Here is a 23,523-nt window from a genome sequence, read left to right on the forward strand (position 1 = left end):
ATTCTTCATCAGTCTGCTGTTTGAAGTCTCCTCTGGTCTATGACGAGAGGGAGAATACTCAGGCCAACGTATAATTGTCTGTTGACAAATTCCTTCTTGCGTCTATGAGCATGCAACGTCATCCTTATGTATGTTGGAAGTGAGCTCTCCTGTGCAACACTGTGCCTGACACAGGTGGATGATGTGGTGCCACATGTTCGCTTGTGTTTGATGCTGTTGAACTTCAGTATCTGGGGTGTGGTAAGTGCTGCAGGGTTAGTTTCTGCCGTCTGGTCCTTGATGCTGGGTCCCTCTAGGATCATGCTGACTAGGGCAAGCAGCAACAGTGGCTCAGATTCTTCTTGACATCCTTCAGGGAATCCTGTGAATGGCTTGGCTTCTCAAAACATGTGACTGCGAACAATGTGTGCTGTACGGGCAAGACATGGACTGCACCCACAATCACTGTCCAGCTCGCAGGCTTTGTCAAGAGCAGCACCGAGATCTTCAAAAGCCATCAGGATGTCTCTCCCCTTGGTGTGCGCCCTGAAAACTGAAATAGCAGCTCAGTTTCAGTCGTGTGGAGTGGACTCTCGTGTCGAGCTGCACTCCAAACTGTTCCATTCTGGACTGATAGAGGTGGACAAGATCGGCCAATCTGAATACTGGTGCCTTCTCCTCAACTTGTCTGGTTTCTTCAATGTAGGGGACGAGTTCAGCGAAGACAACTGCCGACATTGCCGGCTCTTGGTCTGAGTCCTGTGGTCCTGTTGACTAGACCTTTCTTGTGCGGTTGAAAAGTCCTATCAAGCACTGTGGGTGATACTGGCGTCCAACGCTACCATGTCCCCACCACTGAGACGGCCAAGCAGTTTTGTATCACCAAGAAGGGTTGCAGAGGCACGCAACCGTCTGTCCATTTGGAATGTTGCAGCTTTCCGAAAACTGTTAGCCCCAGCAGGTTATTCACAGAAGAAACAAGTTTCTGGGGCCTTCTCTGTACTCGATGAACGTGACTTTGCCCTGGTGCGTTTGCATAAAGATTGTTCCTCATCGCTCTGTTCTTCTTTCTTGAGTGCTCTCTCTCTCTCTCTTGTGCCCTCTGTAGTTTGATGTTGTACTGGAGCCTGCACGTCTGGTGATACTGTGCACCATATGCAACCATCGCAGCTTCAATGCCATGACCATCATCGAGTCTTTCCAAGTGAAATGATCCTGGAAGCTCTCCAAGTTCACTGAATTTGATCAAGTTCTCTGAGAGTGAACTGTACCCACTATCAATGTCTTTCCTCTTTGATTGGTCAGGTTTGGTCAGTGTCTCCATTTTGTCTTTTAAATATATGAGGCATAACCTCCAGTCAGTTGTGGTGAGGTGCGGTGATGTTGATGGTGAAGTTCGCTCAGCTAGTCTAAACCTCTTGGACATGGTGGAACTGTCTTGAACAAAAACAAGCACCGTCAGTCTCCAGCATGCACACATCACGATGAACCTGGATGAAACAATGTAACATTTCTGTTATCATCACTGCCACTACAGCTACCACTACAACTACTACCCATGGGTACTACCACCACCACCACCACCAGAATCAAGTCATTAGATCCTAAGATAACGACCATTGTAGATCGAGAAGCGGCCATGTATTGTAAAGCAGCCATTTTGAAATCCAATATGGCGACCCATTGGTGAAAATACGCAATGCAGATTGTTACCATTGGATTGCTTGCCCCCCAAAAATAACATACATTTAGAAACCAGAATCGATCAAATAGCAGCATTAGGCCCAGAGATAATCGCAAATGTAGTTTTCAAATGGCGGCCATTTTGAAATCCAATATGGCGGCCCACTGGTGAAAATACGCAATGCAGATTGTTACCATTGGATTCTTTGCCCCCAAAACATACATTTAGACACCAGAATCGAGTCAATAGCGGCACTAGACCCAGAGATAATCGCAAATATAGATTTCAAATGGCGGCCATTTTGAAATCCAATATGGCGGCCCATTGGTGAAAATACGCAATGCAGATTGTTACTATTGGATTTCTTGCCCCCCCCCCCAATAAAAAACAAAACAAACAAACATACATGTAGACACCAGAATCGAGTCAATAGCAGCATTAGACCCATATATAATCGCAAATGTAGATTTCAAATGGCCATTTTGAAATCCAATATGGCGGCCCATTGGTGAAAATACGCAATGCAGATTGTTACAATAGGCTTCCTTGCCCCCTCCCCCCAAAAAAAACAACAACATACATTTAGACACCAGAATCAAATCAATAGCAGCATTAGACCCAGAAATAATCACAAATGTAGATTTTAAATGGCGGCCATTTTGAAATCCAATATGGCGGACATAAAGGAAGAATTCCAAGTGGCCCAATATCTGAAAATGTTTGCAATATGTTAATGTATATTTATGCCAGATTTGGTGCTTGTATCACAAAATGCACAATAGGTTTGCTAAGCTGCCCCACTATAAAGTAAATGTCCAATTATCCCTTTGACGTCCGGAAATGAATAACAATAATGATCAACTACGTAAGATGATAAAATAAATGCCGGATGTTTACTTTTACGTTCGAAAGTAAATAACAATAACATTCAGCTCCGGAAGATGCTAAAGTAAATGTCGAATTATCCCTTTGACGTTCGGAAATGAATAGCAATAATAATCAACTTCGTACGACGATGACATAAATGTCGGATGTTTGCTTTTACTTTCGAAAGTAAATAGCAATAACGTTCGGCTCCAGAAGATGCTAAAATAAATGTCAGACGATTGTTTTTACGTTCGGAAGTGAATACATGTAGCAGTGATATTCTTCTCCATACGATGCTAAATAATAACTGTCGGATGTTTGCTTTTAAATTTCGAAATGAATAACAGTACCATTTAGCTGCGTTTGATGGTAAGGTTAATGTTTGATATTTGCTTTGACGTTCGGAAATGAATAACAATAGTATTCAACTCCGTCCGATGATAAAATAAATGTCTGATGTTTGCTTTTATGTTCGAAAGTAAATAGCAATAACATTCAGCTCCGGAAGATGTTAAAATAAATGCTGAATGTTTGCTTTGGCATTCGGAAAAGAATAACAATAATATTCAACTCCGTACGATGATGAAATAAATGCCGAATGTTCGCTTTTACGTTCGAAAGTAAATAGCATGTAACATTCGGCTCCGGAAGATGCCAAAATAAATGTCAGATGATTGCTTTTACGTTCCGAAGTGAAAAGCAGTGATATTCTGCTCCATAATCAAGATGCTAAAATAAATATCAGACATTTGCTATTCAACATTTCGAAATGAATAACAATAACATTAAGCTGCGTTTGATGGTAAAGTAAATGTCGGATGTCTACCTTGACGTTCGAATATGAAAAACAGTATAACATTCGGCTCCTTACGATGCTGAAATAATTGTCAGATGATTCATTTCACTTTCGGAAGTGGACAGCAGTAACATTCGGCTCCTTACTATCATAAAATAAATGTCGGGTGTTTGCTTTTGAATTTGGAGATCGAATAACGGTATTATTCTGCTCCATACGATGCTAAAATATAAGTCACAGGTTGTTTCTTTTACATTTGGAAATGATTAACCCTTACGGTATCAATCGGCTCAGTTAGATGATAAAATAAAAAGCGGATGTTTGCTTTCACGTTCGGAAATGAATAAGGATGATATTCAGCTGCTCCGGAAGATCCAATAATGAATGTCGGTTGCTTTTTTTTTTACATTTGAAAATGATTAACGGTAACATTCGGCTCCTGAAGGTGTTAAAATACTTGTAAATGGTGGATGATTGCTTTTAAAATCAGAAATAAACAACGGTAACTTTCGGCTCTTTACGAAGCTAAAACAAATGTCGGATGTTTACAAATGTCTGCAAATCTCCCACTTTCTCATTTCAAACGTAAACTTTGACCACCTAAATAGGCATCAACTTTTATAACAATCTATAAGCCTATTTGCTAAATCTCAGAACTCAGAATAACGGTATAAGATGATTACATTTTCTATTTATTTATTTTAGACGTGGGTACCGTCATGTATCACTTCAGTAATACTTAATATTTATTTTTTTATGTTTAGTAGGACCGATTTAGTTTTGCTTGTTTTTTTTTTTTCGGGCCACCAAAAAATAAAAATCAATCATTTTGGTGGCCCGATCAGGCCACCAAAATAAAAGTTAGTGTGGAGCCCTAGCCTGCATCAATGTGGATAAAGTGTCTTGCTGAAGGGCAAATATAATCGGGCACACCGCCCCAGCTCTCGGCTCCAGAGTAGACAACATACATGTACATTATATATACACATATATACGTGTGGTGTAACTGTAAGTCGAATTTTTTTCGACTTACGCACAAGTTGAAAATCGCCTAAGTCGATGTGTTTTGCTCAGTCCCGAGAAGTTCGACTTATGCGAGTTTAACTGTATTATGTTTGCTGTATTTGTAGAATATAATTGAGACAGCCCTCTGCAAAATATTATAATTTTTTGTCACGCTGATTTTTATTTATTAATTTTTTAATTTTAAAGAGTGAAAAAAAAAACACGACTTGAAATAGACTAGTCAATCACCCGATTCTTTCAATCGAATGATCGCACTATCAATATTTTTCTTCTGTCTTAAACGATAGTGATATGCACACCGCACTTCCATCAATACCTCGCGAACTGATCGACATGGAATCTCGATATTATTCGTAAAAACGTAAGCGTATAGCTAGAGTATTCCATACATCAGTAGCGGCGCTTACAGAGCACAAGTGCCACATTGTTATAGAGATATGATCTGACATATCAAATTATGTATACTTTCAGGGGCTATCACAAATGAATTAAAGCTGTGTGTGTGTGTGTGTGTGTGTGCGTGTGTGTGTGTGTGTATGTGTGTATTCTAGCTGCACACAAATTTGATTTCAAGGGTATTGGTACACTGTAAGTCAGGCCAAGAATCTGTTTAGTTAAAATTTGTTTCTGTGCATCCAGTTTTGCAACAATGATGATATTTTGGTGGAATAAAAGATTGGATAACAACAGCCAATGTGAGAGTCATGACTACATTTTATATACAGGTACTTAACTCGTCAAGGATGAACTGATTTTTTTTTTTTAAATACTGTAATGGCACATTTCCCTTAGACACCTGTAGTTTGGATTATAAAATGGTGATATGTACTCTAATCAAATGATTGGCTGGGAGTGGATAAAAGTGGATAAGAATGGATAAGATCGCTCGACTCTGAATCACTTGAGTGTGGTGTGGGTTCGAGCCCAACAAAGCCCGGTATGCATGCCCTTCATCAAGGCACTTTGTCCACATTGCTGCTCTCTTTACCCAGGGGTCTGTTTCATGAAGTCTTCACATATAAGTCTTTACATAAATCTCAGAGTGGCCAAAGTCGCTCATATGTAGCTCTATGAAACTTTCAAATCCATTTCATGAAGTCTCATAAGTGTATCATATTATGAGGGAAGAGTCTCTCTTAAGACTTTCATGAAACGGACCCCAGGAGTATGGGTACCTGGTAGGATGAGAATGTTTATGTAGGTTGGTCAGCATGTGCGCGCCTGATAGATGGCAACTAGCTGGAATGCTCTCCAAGGGAATGGAGAGTGAGCACTGTCAGTGCTGGTCAGAAATAGTGTATCCAGTTACCAGGGAAATCATTATCTGTAAGGTGCATTCAATTCTTAGCAAGTCTGAAATGTGCGATTTAAAAACTAGCTATTATTATTATTATTATTATTATTGAGAGCAATGGCATGATCAGTCTTTCATTTCATCCAGTACTAACAACCGCTCAGAATTTGCTCAAATATGCGCGTGAATGTAGCTTGCCGTGATCGCATTCACCAATGTCACAATTGCATACATTAGCGGTGTGCACTCAATTAGTTACAAGCATGCGTTCATATCACTTATTTACTGTAAACAACTTCTAAGTATGTGTGGAAATTTTTTCCAATATCTTGGCTTTTGAGCATGTTGTAGCTGACTGGTATTCACCCATAAAGGTACATGTGAAATGTTTTTAAAGACCTATTTTATAAAACAAATAATGCACAGGTTTAAGTTTGTGATGGAGTGGAAATGCAGGTCACTTTCGGGTATTCACAATGTTGTGCATGTTACACCATTGTAAAAACCCTCGAGTGCACTGCATCATTACTAGTGCACTCACACCTGTGCATTATTTGTATAACGTAACCAGTACCGGTACTCGTCTTCAACAGGTTAAGTGGTATGACATCATACAGGTATTGCTAGCCTGAGATGAATAGACAATCAGATGATGGCAGTAGGCCTACCTTATGTGGGACACTGCAATTCAGTATTTATCAAGCTGATCCACATATTTCATAATTCATACAGTTTCTTTGTACTCAAAGCAAAACTTGCAGCCCCTGTGCTACATATGATTGCATCTATTCACATGTCTATCAATGGTGTGTTAGTCTGTGCTTTGGAATTGAAGGAGTGTGAGATACAGAATACAGATACAGAAAGTTACTGGATTATTACCACAGAAGTTGAAGTATATTTTTGGTAATTGAAGTCACATTCACATGCTATTACATTGAGCTTTAAAAGCAATATCTCTTGAAACACATTTAATGCAGTGTTTGTGTGAGCTATGATTAATAATAATAATAATAATAATAATAATAATAATAATAATAATAATAATAATTGACAGTGCTTATATAGCGCATAACACATAGTGATAATGTCCCTATGCACTCAAAAAATGAAAAGATTGTAACAAGAACATATGATTCCAATTACAGTGATGGTACCGAGCTTCATTTTGCTTACACTGTAAACAAATGCGTTTTCAAGGCAGACTTGAATCTATTTATATCAGTGATTTGTCTCAATTTCTGAGGTAAATTATTCCATAAGACAGGGGCATTAAATGCAAAAAAAAAAAATGATTAAATTTTATATTTGTTTGGTGTTCGTCTGTTGGTCTATATTGTGAATAAACAGAAACAGCTCTCAGTCCCGGTGAGAACCTTACCACACATGCGAACACAGTGGTGGAACTGATTTACCAAGGACGTAGAGATGACGTTTCTTTCGATCTGGAGAATGAGACTGTGCAGATCCTGAAGTATTGTACTCTAGATGTAACAAACCCTGCCATCATGATATTTGAGATTCTTGTTCTAGAAAATGCTGCAGTCAACTATGGTGATGACAGGCTGGATATCACACTGGGTAAGAATATGATTTTCACTCTCAAAAGCATCTTTGTTATGTGATTGCATCAAGCACAAGTGTCTGATTTGGCTCCATGTTTGAGTTACTAGTAACTTGACTGAACAGAGTTGAAATAGGCATACAGAATGACATAATAATGATTGAATACACACTGGACAATATACTGTAATGTATACGCCAAATATTTAACTAGGTTTTAATTTTCGCAAATTTTGCAAGTCGGTTGCTATTCACGAAATTAAAGACATGCAAAAATAATGACTCAGATCCCAATATGAATGTGACGCACATGTATACATTTCTCCTTTCAGTACCGTATTGTAAGATTGCGAATTAACCACTTGCAAAATTGTTGAAAAGTCTGAATTTGTGGAAATGTAGACTCGCTAGCTATACAGTAATTTTCATGTTCAATTTGTGACTGAGAATGGTTTGCTTTTAATGTATTCTTGTACAGGACTAAGATACAAGTAGGTTACCTATTTCTGTCAAGTGGGAGGAAGGTGGGGAGGGATGTAAAACAGATGCCAACGTCAAATTTAATGATGTCCAAACTTAAAATGGCATGTCTTTTCTGAAACTTTAATACATGAACCGTAATTACTGTATACTAGTACTGTCAAGGCAAACATATTTGTGTGTATGGAATATTTGTAAATTTCAAGAGGAGCCAAGATTAAAAAAATTGAAATGCACACGAAAGTTCTTGTCTACTCTATATGCACTGTATACCAGTAAAATTGATGAAAATTTCATGGTGCAAAAAAAGGCCATCAGCTCCAATTTGCAAAATCTTATTGTTTTTATACAATAGTTTGGTGGTAAGGTTGAAAAAAAAATCAAAATAAGGGAGCAAAACAACATCAATGTTTAGATCAGTTAACTGTAAATATATACATGTCTATGAACGACCTTTTTTTATCACACTAAATACTTGTTTCAAAAGAAGGCAAAAGCATACTGGTGAACTGCATTCAGCAGTATACAAATGACACACAGGTCTGAGTGCGTCAGTCGGAATTATGTGCATAAGGTAACTATGGAATGCTTAACCCACGAGGTGAAGCCAAGTGGGTTTAGGCTAAATTCCATAGTTACCGCATGCACACTATATTCCGACTGACGCACGAAAAGACATGTGCGTCATTTGATTTAAAGAATGGGTAATTTTCTTGTCAAAAACCCAGTTTTCTATCGTGTTACCCGATGACAAAATTACTGGATGCATTTCCTTTTGGCTTTCCGTAAAGGGCATGCATACCCGTACGCGTGTTTTTTTTTAGACGGCACAGATTGGGGAAACTAAAAATCTATCGGGGACCCTACCCCTAAACCTAACCCTAATCCTAATCCTAACCCTAACCATCAAACCCTAACCCTAACCCTAACCCCAACCCTAACCCTAACCCTAACCATAACCATAACCAAAAACCCTAACCCAACGTTTTTCCCATAGGTTTAACACGCGCCATGCCCCTATCTGTGCCGTCTTTAAAAAACAAGCTACCCGTACTTACCGTTTTTACTGGATGCATGGCCAGCCATGCATAAACTTTTATTATAGAATGGGTAGCGAGAATCCTACGATCTGATTGGTCGAGAGCTATGTGTTCATTTTTACTGGCTGCACGCTGAGTCACAGTGGTAAACATGATATCGCGCACTTAGCAAGTGTACGCGTACTTGTAACAAAGGTTCGCGCACTAAAGCAAGCGTTCGCGCACTCACCTTGGCCATGCATCCAGTAAAAACTTATGCTTGGCTGGCCATGCATCCAGTAAAAACGGTAAGTACGGGTATGCATGCCCTTTACGGAAAGCCAAAAGGAAATGCATCCAGTAATTTTGTCATCGGGTAACGCGATAGAAAACTGGGTTTTTGACAAGAAAATTACCCATTCTATAAATCAAATGACGCACATGTCTTTTCGTGCGTCAGTCGGAATATAGTGTGCATGCGGTAACTATGGAATTTAGCCTAAACCCACTCGGCTTCGCCTCGTGGGTTAAGCATTCCATAGTTACCTTATGCACACAATTCCGACTGACGCACTCAGACCTGTGCGTCATTTGTATACTGTACTGGATGCATGGCCAAGCTGAGTGCGCGACCGCTTGCTTTAGTGCGCGAACCTTTGTTACAAGTACGCGTACACTTGCTAAGTGCGCGATAACATGTTTACCACTGCGTGCGGCACACCGCGGCCAGTAAAAATGAACACATAGCTCTCGACCAATCAGATCGCAGGATTCTCGCTACCCATTCTATAATATACAAATATACCAGGCCTGAGAGGCTCTGGTTGAAACTATGCGCATGAGGTGACTTCAGTAGCACTATTTTCTGAGGGGCGCAGCCCCGAAGAAAATAGTGCTACTGAAGTCACCGAAGGCACATAGTTTCAACCGGTGCCTCGAAAAATTGGCCTGGTATATTTGTTTTATATCCCTCCCAATGAATTTAAGAGTATTCGACTGCTGGTATTCTGTAATTTACCCCTTTTTTATGGCATCTTGCTTTACTCTTTTCAAGAAGATTGACAAGTCATTCACGCTCGGGAAGAAAGTAGTTCAGCAGGAGGGCAGCGCGTACGCGTACTATGAAGAGACAACTGCGCGCTCAGCCGCTCGGTGCATTGCTGTACAACGTACTAGTACTGGTAAACATGCGCAAACTGCAAACTCACTACGCGCTTCATACATGCAATACGCCTACTAGTATCCGATCTGTCAACAATACGTACGTACTGTACGTTGGTGCCGGTGATGTGCTAGCCTTTAAACAAGGCGACTCGCTCTGCGTGTCCCCGTATCATAGCGCGTTTACCCCACAAACCTGTTGGCCGGGTGGAGCGAGCCGCCTTTATCCACTCGTTGAGGGATGTGTACTTTTGTCGTTGTTGTTGCTTTATATTCTTTGACAAATTTGCGTACAAATTTGACGCAGAAAATACACACGGCACCAAGGCAAGCCGCGCGCGCTTGCTACCAAATTTGTACGCAAATTTGTCAAAGAATATAAATTTGTTAGCAAGCGCGCGCGGCTTGCCTTGGTGCCGTGTGTATTTTCTGCGTACACATCCCTGAACGAGTGGATAAAGGCGGCTCGCTCCACCCGGCCAACAGGTTTGTGGGGTAAACGCGCTATACGGGGGCACGCAGAGCGAGTTGCCTTGTTTAAAGGCTAGTGATGTGCGTGCTCGAGCTGATCAACGATGTGACCGTGACTGTGAGCTGCAGTTGATTGTGTTTTCTTCTTCTTCCGAGTAAGTGCAGTCCACCATCTGGTGTATTTTCGCACTGTTTGGCGGGTCTGGTGCGGTGTATGTACAGTGCCATATATATAAAATAACTACATGATAACTAAGTGCAGTTAAAAAAACAGCATTCCCCTTCTATCGGAGCTGGAGTTTCTGCACCTCCTGCCTGAAACTGTCAGTAGAGGTACATTTGATGAGGGCTTCTGGCAGAGAGTTCCACAGCCTTATGGAGTCAGGAAAGAATAATTTCTGGTAGAGTAGGGTTCTTGCAAAGGGTACTTGAAGCTGTTGAGAGTGTCCACGGTTTGATGTTGTTACCGGAAGTAGGTTGGTATGAGGGATGTCTGTAAGTCGGTTGAGGATGCGATACATCACCATCATCTTGAGCTGAGCTCGGCGTTCTTGAAGAGATGGCCACTGGAGTTGGTGCAACATCATTGTCACGCTTCTTGTCCTGTGATAGTCTCCTACAACAAAGCGGGCATATCGACGTTGAACCATTTCCAGCCTCTGGATGTTTTCCTGGGTATGGGGGTCCCAAACTGTGCTAGCATATTCTAGGATGGGACGAACTAATGCCAAGTAGCACAACATTTTGGTTTTTCGAGGGCAAGGTCTGATGTTTCGTTGCAAGAATGCACTGATGCTACTTGCTTTCTTGGTGACAGCTTTTATGTGGGGAGTCCAGTTCATGTTGTTCTTGAGATGGATTCCGAGATATTTGGCTGTGTCTGCTTTTGCCAGGATCTGGCCATGGATGTTGTAGGACCATTGGACAGGTTTCCTCTTGTTTGTGATGGTGAGGACTTGGCACTTGAGGGGGTTGAATTCCATAAGCCAGTCACTCTCCCATTCTTGCAAGGCATCCAGATCCTCTCGCAGGTGTTTTGCGTCGGCCTCTGAGTTGATTCTTCGATAGAGCATGCAGTCATCAGCAAAGAGCCTGACGGTGCAACCGAGCGAGACATACTCAGGGAGGTCGTTAATGAACAGGAGGAAGAGGAGCGGGCCTAACACACTACCTTGAGGTACACCAGAGGTGACCTTGGCAGCACCTGATGTTGACCCTTCAAGGATTACTTGTTGGCTCCGGTTGTGAAGGAAATCGGTGATCCATTTGTGGGTGTTGTCACTGATGCCATAATGATGCAACTTGTGAAGGAGTCTGGCATGGGGCACCTTATCAAAGGCTTTTGATAAGTCAAGTAGAATGACGTCATGTTGTTCTTTGTCGTCAATGCCCTTGGCGAAGTCCTGAATGGCAAGAATGAGCTGAGACTCACATGAGCGACATTTGCGAAAGCCATACTGCGCATCAGAGAGGATGTTGTTGTCTTCCAGATGATTCATGATAGCACTGTGTATAATGTGCTCGAGAATTTTACATGAGACTGACGTTAGTGAGATAGGACGGTAGTTCTCCGCTTTGTTTCTGTCACCCTTTTTGTAGATTGGCGTGACGTCTGCTTCTTTCCAGTCATCTGGAATTTTTCCTTGGTCTACGGATGTTTGGTACAGGAGTGTGAAGACTGGCGTGAGCTCCAGAGCCAACACTTTCAGGAGTCTGGTTGGTACTTTATCAGGACCTGATGCTTTGTGTGTTTCTAGTGCAGACAAAAGCTTGTAGACACCGGCAGGGTTGATGGTGATCTTGCTCATTGATGGAGATGGCTGCCCAAGGTTTTTGATGTTGTTTGTGGGCTCTTCACTGGTAAAGGTGGAGGCAAACTGGTGATTGAGTATGTCTGCTTTTGTTGGACTGTCAGAGTAGGTGATGCCATCTCCTGATTTCAAGGGAGATACTCCTTATTGGTCACATCGCCTGCTTTTGATGAAACTCCAAAATCGCTTGGGGTTTCCGGTAGAGTCAGGGCTAACTATATTGGTCAAATAGTCGTCATGAGCATGTTTACAAGCCTTTCTGGTTGTCCTCTTCAGCTGCTGGTATCGTTGGAAGTCTTTGGGGTCCTGTGATATCTTGGCTTGGACAAAGCATCGTTTCTTCTGCCGCGTAAGACGTTTTAGATGTGTTGTAATCCACGGTTGGTGAAAACGGGTGGAAGACATCTTAGACGGGACGTGCTTGTCTTGGAGTTCAATGAGGAAGTGCTTGATGTCCGACCACATGTCAGCGACTGGACTTGAAGAAGAATGCCGTGCAGTGAATTCTTTCTGGAAAGAAAGACATTCATCCTTCATACTGGTGAGGTTTGCATCCTTCCATAGGTATATCTTCCTTTTGACGGGTTTCAGTCTTCTAGGCATGATAGAGGAATCCACCATTACAAGGTCATGATCCCCTATGCCAGGAAGTGGATCACACCTATTCAAAAGGGAAGGTCTATTTGTCATGAACAAGTCCAAGATACTGTTGCCTCTAGTTGGAAACTGTACTGTCTGCTGCAGAGCACAGTTGTCAAGCATATCCAGGAAACGCTTTTTCATTCCTTGAGGATTCTGGATGCCGTCAGATGTTGCAGTATCCCAGTTTATGTCTGGAAAGTTCAAGTCCCCGCCTAACCAGAAAACAGCATTCCTATGTTTGCTTTGCTGTTCTTCTACTGCACTACATAAGTCTTCGATGTACTGCTGAGAGCTAGAGGGTGGACGATACAATGCTCCGACTACAAGGGTTTTCCTTCTATCGAGGGGAAGCTTAATGAAGGTAGCTTCGCAGTCGTGATTTGACGGCAAGTGTTCGAATGTAAATTCCTTCTTGATAGCAATAAGAACACCACCATAGCCGTCACTTCGATCCTTGCGGATGACATTGTAGCTACGTGGGAATAATTCCGAGCTGCTGATGTTCTCATTCAACCAGGTTTCAGTGCCTATGATGATGCCAGGATCGGTAGAGTTAATCATATTTCCAATCTCTTCCTTCTTATTCTTTGCGCTCTGGAAATTCACTATTAGGATCTTCATACTGGTGTTTATCTTGTTGGCTCTTGTGTTAGTCTTGACTTTGCATTGCCAGTTTGGTGATGACGTCGCACTGGGCAGGCCAGGACTACCTGCGGTGCTTGATGAGCTATCAAGTGAAGACAAATTTGCGAATGAGTTTGAAGTTTCCAGGGTGTGAGAGTTAAAAAGGCTAGATGAGAACTGTGGCATACCGCAGGTGACACAATGCCAAGAGACACTAGAATTGGCAAGGGCAGTGTATACAGGTGTTGACATGTGCATACATTCCACATGGTACCACTCTTGACAATCGTCGCATGCTACACCTCGTTGTTTCCATGTGACTGCACGGTGGCATATCTGGCAAGGATACTTTGTCCGAGGTCCTGGGTTTAGTTCAACATCAAATGCATTCACTAGTAGAAGCAGGCTGAGGTAGAGCAGAGATCCTGCTTTGGGGAAGTCCAACGAGTAAGGCAGAGCTTTCTTGCCATGACAAGAGGAGTAAAGTGAGTTTGTCAGTGTCTGAAGCTGTGAGTGTGAGCACGAGTCTGAAAGACTTGAGGTAACAATCGTATAATTATGATATCTAGGGCCTGCAGACACCAAGATCGTGAACGTTAGGAATGGTGAGGTGTCCAAGGGCTGTCCTTGTTTAGTTACAATCAGGTTACAAAGGGTTGACACGAGTATCAAGTAGCTAACCCTGTATACGGAAGTCGTCATCATGTTGCCCAGACACTTCTTAGTGCCTCTGTTAAGCATGATTCAATACAAGAACGTCAGTCTCCCTACTAGAATCTAATGAGCAAGCTAGTGATCATCAAGATCTACAGGCAGAGACGTAGTAGAACTGCACTGTATACTAAAGTACCATTCCATGCATCTAAACAGTCATGCTACACTGTATGCCTGACCTCACTTGTGGTCTACTAGTACTACAGTGTAGATGTAAGACTCAGTTTTCACTTTCAAAAGGCGAAATAGCTACTTTCTCGACACAGAGACTATAGTTCTAGTCTAATCATAGTTTGAGGGAGAGAGAAAACAAAACAAAACAAAACAAAACTCCCTGGCAAAAGCTAAACCACATGAAGGTTGAAAGCAAAGGATGCTTTGCTAAAAGATTGGCTGGGTTCAACACCAAGAAGCACATCTGGGACTAAGCATATTGCAAAAGAACAAAGATGGCTGCCATGACTTTCCTGTGGTCCATTTGCAACTTCCTGTAACATCCAAGGATTTTGCTATGTGAGCTCAAATTCAGCGTAACTATGATGAGTGATGAAGGGTGATAGCAATCCACTTTCAAAAATTCACAGAGAAGTAGGGAAAAATGACATTTGCAGTAAGTTTTCTGGAGCTTTTCCCAGGCACTGCACACACACACACACCGCACACACACACACACACCGCCATTCGCCCACATTTCTGTCTTCTTTCTAGCTGTCTGTACATGAATATGGACTATCATTTCCTGTTAAAAATGCAAGTATACATTGTAAATTAGATAGCATTCCCCAGCGAGTCTAAGGTTAGATTAGGCACTGGAAAAATTCTAGCAGTTAAGCATCGAGTTCCACTGTAAATTCGTGTGATTCGTGTTCTAACGTACAGTACGGCAAACAGCTAACATTAGACTCTAAACTCGTTGTATAGACACTCTATAAAATAATTATTAGGATGAGATTACGGTAACTACGGTCTACTGTTAAACAGGTAGAACTAACGACCATAACGCTAGGCTTAACTAGATGTAACTTGCGCTAACGTTAGAAATAATGGTATAAGCAGGCGTAGGCCTACTACTATCTAGGGCTAGGCCTACTGCAGTTTGTCAACATCTTTTGGGTGGGTCATTCCCCAAAATTAGACAGTCCTACACTGGGATATAGGCATAGACACTACCCAAAATCTAGCATACCGTAGTTTAGGGGATCATACTTTCTCATACATTGCACCAAATCCTTTGAACGATCTTCTATTGTATAATCTCTACGAGTCACGACATGCATCTTCAAAACCAGGGCCAAATGAGGCCTAACCAACGTTAAAAGATCTAGGCATACGGTACGTCGAAGAGCCCTGGCTTGCTTATTGTTGTTGTCTAATTATAGATCTACGATATCGCCTACTCTGTTGTAACGTAATACAATGCCATGATCATCTTTTTAGGTAGAATGAGGGCTTTATAAGAGTCTCTCTGAGTCTCTCTAACGTTACACGTATTGAGTGTATGCGTGCCTTGTGGTTCTCGCGAAGTGAAGGCGCCGCGATACCCATTCATTTGTACATGAAATCTCTCGCGAAGCGAAGGTGCTGCGATACCCATTCATTTACACGTGAAATATTTCGCGTCGCGACGCGAAGCAAAAAAGGCGCGAAAATCACCAGCGTGGTATAGTTTTTATTATACAACACATGTATGGAATCTTGCCATCTGATTGGATGAATGCGGGTCACATGACATTCAGAGGAATCAGCTCTCCAATGCTCACTCTCAATGGCAGTGCAATAGTCGACTATTGAACGGTACAAGCGAGCCGGCAGTGCAATAGACCGTAGGACACACTGAACTTGTGTATCGTACACTAGCTAGCTGGCATTGTATACGCGCACCCGTAGGGTTTGCGCTGCATGCGCCAGCCCAGCACGCAACCGGTTCACCACCAGTCCACCATGCGTACTCACGTACGGCCATGCCACTACTATACGTTATCATGGCTACGTATAAACCTACCTCTTCTCACCCGAGCTTTGTTCTCGTCTCTGATGAGGATCTCAGCGCATTGCTCATGAGTGAAGTGCAGCAGCAAATACTAAGAAAGTGGTCTTATACAGTATGCTTTAAATAGTGGTAAGCAAATTCTCTAGCCCTATATATATAGGGTTTAGTTAGACCTTTTTTCAAGACCTACCACAGATCGAGCCAGTGGCAGTACCGTACATTACGTATACACTGTAGCTATAGTGTAGGCATACTAGTAACGTTAGGCGTAGGCTTTCGCATAGTTCTCGACCTACCTATTTAGGGTTAAAGCATATCTATTTTGGTCTAGACTCTAGACCATGCCTGAATATTTCGATATCATGTGTTGTATAAAACAAATATTCAATGTTTATCATTCGTGCGACGGTACCGAATATTACATTCGGTGCAAGTTTAACCGTTCTATTCAACTCCGCTTCGCGTCGTTGAATAGAACGGTTAAACTTGCACGCTCATGTAATATTCGGAACCATCGCACTCATAAACATTGAATATTTGTATACCATTTCCCTAGGGAGTATAGTCTTTTTCGCGTACTTGTATGGTAGAATTATGTTTTGTTGTTTACAGTGCTCTCGACCAATCAGAGGACGAGATGCATTTTGTGAGGGATATAATAAATATTATATCCCTCATGTAAAGCTTCTTGCCATAGGATTGTACAGAGCACGAACATGGTGTAGTTTTACTAGCTAGCTACGAGCAGCTGGATGCGGTGCAATTGGTTACTAGCCAGCGTGATATAGTACTTTTGGGAATCCACGATTTGCACCCAATCGTGATCGTGTGATCGATATCTACATTTCTCACTTAAGAATGTACGCAGTGCGCGTAGTAGCGATACTTTTGAGTGACAGTCCTGTGCGTGGCTTGTACCTAGCGCTACCTAGCAGCGATTTGCGCGACGGCATTACAGGAATCTGTGGTGGTGCGATGGCGTGTGTGTACACGTGTGTACGTGTATTCGTTAGTGTGATCAATGCAGTTCAGCTCAATTGACAGAGTGACTGCGCTTCAAGTAACGGAGGAATAATTGCAGCAGAAGGACACCATATCAGATCAGGTACGAATTAGGAATAAACTAACAGCGATTTTGAAGATGATCTGGGTAACCAAGCCGCTTTAGACCTACTTCTAACGTAGTCCTGGGGGGCGTTTCATGAAGGAACTTGTCGGATAAAATATCTGACAAGTCAGTTATATCCGACAAGTTTTGAGAAATTCTTTAGTCTGATTGGCTGATTTCTCTGAACTTGTCGGATATAATTGACTTGTCGGACATTTTATCCGACAAGTTCCTTCATGAAACGCCCCCCAGGACCTCCTCGATCTTTTGGAGTTTTGCAGTAACGCTGTAATGTAGCTCGTGTGTGGGAATCAACAACGGTGTCGTTCGCTACGCGCTGCAGCTGCACGCACACACTGCTGCTGCACGGCTACGGTCTAACGTTAGATTTAACGTTCAGGAAACCTGCACATTTTTCCAAAAGGGAACCGTCATCACTCTAGTAAAATGTTCGAGAGGGATATAAAACAAATATCGACTGCTTTCTTTCGGGCCATAGTAAAACTATTTGACCTCGGTGATTTCTCAACAGTGCCATGTCCCTCGACTTCGTCTCGGGACATAGCACTGTTGAGAAATCACCTCGGTGCAAATAGTTTTACCATCTCCCTCTGCAGCAGTCGATATTTGTATACTGATGCATGGTTGTTTTAGCCAATTTAGGCGTCTCATACTGGGTGCGCGAACGCTTGCTTAGAGCGCGAATCTTTGTTACAAGTACACGTACTCTTGCTACAAACAAGTGCGCGATAACATGTGTACCACTGTGACTCAGCTTGCGGCCAGTAAAAATCAACACATAGCTCTCGACCAATGAGATCGCAGGATTCTCGCTGCCCATTCTATAATCAAATTTACTGTAGGTTATCATACACACCTCTAGAGATGAATCTGAGAATGGAAGATTATATATGCTGCCTTTTTTTTCAATTTGATTCTCTGTTGTTTGTTTATTCAGATAATGAATTGATTTCATCAAATGAATGGCAGGAACGCATAGATGAAAAAGCTCTGGTCATGCACAACGCTGAACTCTGTTGGACGGTAAGATGCTATGTTGGGGCTATAGTTTGTATTTTTGGCATTAACTAGACATACCATTAAAAAAAAAATATGGATATAAGACATGAATACAGTTTATAGATTTCCATAAACTTTGAAATTTGAGCCCCTTAGGTTTCATACCAGGAAACATTTTCTCATTTGCTGACATAATGTGAGAGAGGAGAAAAGGCGCGTCTAATTGTACTCCATAATCCATTGCAAATCTCCTGTAGGATTCAAGGGTCAGTGTTCTTTTCCTAACTTCTGTCAGATGCTCATCTATGGATGTTAGTTGGTATCAGAATGTGAAGTGCTATTGAAATCTGATGTCAAACAACCAAAAGAGCTTATAATGGTAAATGATGTGTTCTTTTACTCTCCATCTACGCATTTTGTCAATAAGTTACCTTAAATCATCTTAGCAAACATAATGTAAGAATAGTGTGTCATCATCAATAAGCCGTTGAGGTCAGACTGATTTTGCTGCAACATGCATTTCCAATGGACACTTGCCCAAGTATACTCGGGAATCGTCCATAATGGGTTAACTACATAATTCAATGTGAGTTGCAGTGAGCTGTGTCATCAGTTGAAAACCTGCGATTATTGATGTTTTATATTATCTTAGTCCTGCACTTTGAACTTATTACTAGTTGATGCGGACTTAAACTCATCACAGTAGATTTCACGGTGTATGCAACAAAATCAGGAAGTAAAACTTCACATTTTATCACTTCTTAATCTTTAACCATATGGGACATTGCGGTAGTACAGGACAGTAGACATATTTTTGGTAAAATCCAGTTGGTGTGGAATAAATGAAATATCTGTAGATTTCCTATACAGCATATTGTATGCAGTCCCAAGTTCTGTTTACTTCTTTCATGGTTCCCAACCTATTAAAAATGGTTACTGGGAGAAAAGTTGCTATGGTTGCTTATGAACTAGAGAAGCACTCTGAGAGCACAGACCTCCACCAAGCATGCAACTAATTTCCACCACTGATCTTGTTCTTCCACAGAGATCAGTGATTTCCACCCACAAGTACATGTATGCTGAAAGTCGCCTAATTTCCAATATAGTAGCCTTTTGTTACATTGTCAATATCCAATTGCGTGGCGAGCCTCGCCCTTGCAGAAACTCCTGAACCCCCTAGTTCATTGACCCTACTGCCAAAATATCGAAAATCCTTCATAAAATCCACAAAAATTTGGGGATCACTACCAAAAGTTAATCATCTGTTCATTATGTCATTCTCAACCTTTCCTGTAAGTTTCATCAAAATCTGGCTACAAATTTTTGAGTTTATATTGCATGCAGGCAAACAAACTAACTATAACAAACCAAACAAACCAACGCCAGTGAAAACATAATCTCTACCTTGGCTGAGGCAATAATGGAATAGAGTAGGGATTTATTCTGACCCAGAAAGGCGGTGAGAGTGGGGGAAGGGTATAAAAGAATAAAGGGGGGGGGGCATGTGCCCCCTTTAATTTCTTATTAATTCCAGGATCCACCGCTGTGAATTTCTTATAGCAGTTTGTTCGCCCCTCGGTAATAAGGTATATCATCCCTCCATACGCCAGTGCATCAGCTTCTGCATATTCACATACAGACACATATATGCACACACACATACACACACACACACACACATGCACCCTACCTATCACATACACTAGCTCTACCTATGGTTCTTCCTCTCAAACCCAAAGGGGCATCACATAAGACACAGCTTTGTATTTTCCTCCTCTTTCACTTCTCACTGATTACAGTCTTTGCAATAATGGAAACTTGTTAAACTCACCCAAGCCTAGACATCCATCTATGAATATTCAGTTATCAGCCACTATTTTCTTATTTGCATGTGCCAAAAATATGTATATAAAATTTCTAATGATAATCCTGTCATGAATATTTATATTTTACAACTTGAATAGGCATGAAAGTCCATGCAAAGCAAATTGACCATTTGAACGGGCTAAAAATCAGCTAACTGGATATATCCAGCTGATTCCAGTGTGCTTCTTTGAGCATGCTAAGCTGACCGAACCCAAGCCCTTCTGTCGAACATTAGGCTTAGGGGATTCTGTGGAAATCAAATTTGTTTCTGAATTTTAATTTCAAACTAGCCTGTATTATACCAATTCTACTACATCAATATGCTTTTCTTGCTATCACAAGATTCAAGATGTGCAAGTTGATGAAATCAATGTCAATGAATTTTCATACTTTTCATGCTGCAGGAAGAAGAGGTGGCTGAAGCACCAAGACAGGAAGGCTCATTAATGTGTCTGTGATCTCAATTCTTCAAGGTATCCAGTACTGTCCTGACTGCACATACTATAATGACGCCATGACCAGATCTTGCAACGACCTGTGTTAAGAGCACAAACACACACTAATAAATTGGCACACCTGAGACAAACTCTCAGGTGAGTTGTTGTGATTGTCCTTTGCTCAGTATCAGCATGTTGGTGTCTCATGTGCGTCAATCATAAACATTTTATGCTTTCAACAGTTTTCTTAAATGAGTCAGTAAAAATCTTTAATCGAACCAGAAACGATAAAGCTAACTTTGTGCCATGGGTAAGTACTTTGGTGACTGCTGTTTTAAGTTTGTTCATAATCTAATTTTATCTGGGGATGCCCCCTCCTCCTTGGGGCCAGGGGTACCAAATTGATCCTTATTCAATTTGAGGTCCAATTCTACATTTTCAGCTTTTTCTTGAAAACTCCATGACAGCTTTTAACAAAACTTGGCAAGTGGCATACCTAAGTTCAAAATGGAACCCCCAAATTAGGAATTGAGAAACATCTCTCAACCCCAGAAGTGACAGCACTCCCTCAGTGCTATGAGAAGTAGATTGATGACTGCAGTTTCAAGTTTGTTCATGATAATTCAGATATGTTTCAGATGATGTATGATGAAATAGAGAATCTTCGAAAAATCTTCTTGTATAAAACCAGAAATACTCATTGTAAATACAAAGTGCATTAGTAAGTGTACTTTCAGTTTTGTTTGTTGGAGATCCAGGGGTGGCCCTCTTGCTGCAGGAACAAACTGGCAGCCAGTTTACAAATATTGATATTTTTGAAAATGCACAGTCAAATTTCCTTCAAACTCGGCAGGCATTATAGCCATTGTTATAAAATTATACGAATGGATACTTTATAACCTCTCTTTAGGTCCCCCGTAGCTCTTCAAGTTTCTCACTTTCCTCTTGGGTCATAGTCTGCAAGAATGTGTGGGAGGTGAACTTGCGATACTCAATTGAACATGAGACCCATGAATCTCTCTCTTTTTTTCTTTTTCTTTTTTAAACCAGTTGATGGGAGATGTGCTCCTCCCAAGATTGTGCCATTGCTGTCAAAAAATAGTTGCTTGCCTTAGAGGGCCAATGAAAATTAATAATTCATAATGCATGTATTTACGAAAACAATATCATGCAGTCTATTCATGGATAAGGCAAGATTTTTGTTTGGTCCTAAAAATTGGGGTTTGCCTCTATAATGACTGAAAGGCTTGTCACTTCTCTTCATAAGGATTGAAATTCAGAAGAGCAGAGCACACACTTTAGTGTTCGTATGCAAACCTAAAAAATGGGCAGCTTGAACTCCCAAGTTCATTGACCCTACCTACCAAAATATAAAGGATCCTTTATAAAGATCCATAAAAATTCCCAGATCACTACCAAAATTTAATTACATGTATCTGTTCCTTGTGTCATCCTAACCCTTACCTGTTGTGTGTAAGCATTCCCTCCCCTCTAGTAATAGGCAAAACACTCTGTACCTTGGATAGGACATTGAATGGAGAACCTATGTGTGTGTTTACAACACACGTACGTAAAAGATCCCACTTCATTCATTCATCGCAAAGAGCAGGGTGCCAACCTGAAGTGGTCCCCCTACTACCCACACAAGAAAACAGATGAATGATACCGACCCCTCATGGCTCACCTCGGGTACTAGTAATAGTCAGCAAATGGTATCAACCAGGCACACTGTGAATGAATGAATGAACCTGCATCAAGATCCGTTCATAACTGTGAGAGTTATTTTGCACAAAGACAAACAAACAAACAAACAAACCCCGATGAAAACTATAATCTTTTTCCTTGGCGGAGGTATTAATGATGATGATAATAATAATAATGATAATAATGATAATGATAATACAGTGCATGTGTTTTGTATGATTTGTCTAGTAAATGTACTCCAAGATGCATTGTCAAGCAGGAAAAGGAGATTTTTTTTTTTGAAAAATTTGGAAAAAAAAGGAGAAAACCAGTCATTCCTCACATGGTTAGTGTAGCATGTTTCATCAAATGCTCCACTCTGATAAACTGGGACTCGGATCCCAACGGAGCCACACCTTAGGGGGATGTGGTGTCTTGTGTACTACTGACATTCAAAATGCAAAATTTTAATTTACCCTAACCCTTTTATGTTTGATATTTGCCATGTAGCTGATAAGAAATTCACTTGAAGTCAGTATTTCTCTAACATTTTTTATGGTTTTAATGTTTATTAATGGAAAAATGAGCAAAGAGAATGGGATTCCATCGGGATTTGAACCTGAGACCTCCAGAATGCGAGCTCGGTGCTTTACCGACTGAGCTATAGAAAGCCCTTATACAGTGTTTGTCCGAGAAATCCATAATTCTCAATGCTCGTGTGGTCAGGAGCTATACAAGCATTGTGTGTCTTTGTGTGATGCACACACACACACACACACACACACACTTAAACCTGACGTAAACTCGGAGGATAATTCAGCTTGTGGAAAAATGCATTTGAATGCATTTATCCATATTATGAGTGGGATCACCGAAGTGAGGCAGCTTTTTGAATACGTAATAAACCCAAAAGGAAACTTACCAGACATAAATACAATTTATTAGTGGAAAAATGAGCAAAGAAATGGGATTCCATGTGGATTCGAACCCAAGACCTCCGGATTACTAGCCCGGTGCTCTACCGACTGAGCTATAGAAAGCCCTATACTAGTATATATTGTTCCTCCCAGGTTTTTATGTTTCACAAAATAATTTGTTTCAAGTTTACTGATTATGTTTCCATGCTTTCTTGCATTTGGTATGAATTACTGTTGGTATTACATGTACTAACAGTTACAAAACCGTATATTCTGTTTCAAGGTAACTGATTATATTTCCATGTTTTAATGTATTCTGTATGAATTACTGTTATTACATGTGCTCACAATTAGTGCCTATTTATATTTTG

General features: G+C 41.1%; 1 protein-coding gene across 1 annotated transcript in view; it reads left to right on the plus strand.

Annotated features, from left to right (window-relative positions):
- LOC140235005 (semaphorin-5B-like) overlaps window positions 1-20,659 on the plus strand; it is a 107,202-nt gene extending 86,543 nt beyond the window's left edge. The window contains 3 exon segments of the mRNA XM_072315041.1: window positions 6,997-7,227; window positions 18,188-18,273; window positions 20,546-20,659. Of these exon segments, the coding sequence (XP_072171142.1) occupies window positions 6,997-7,227; window positions 18,188-18,273; window positions 20,546-20,659 (431 nt within the window).
- The last annotated feature ends 2,864 nt before the right edge of the window (window positions 20,660-23,523 follow it).

Source organism: Diadema setosum, chromosome 11, assembly GCF_964275005.1.
Source record: "Diadema setosum chromosome 11, eeDiaSeto1, whole genome shotgun sequence".
Taxonomy (NCBI): Eukaryota; Metazoa; Echinodermata; class Echinoidea; order Diadematoida; family Diadematidae; genus Diadema; species Diadema setosum.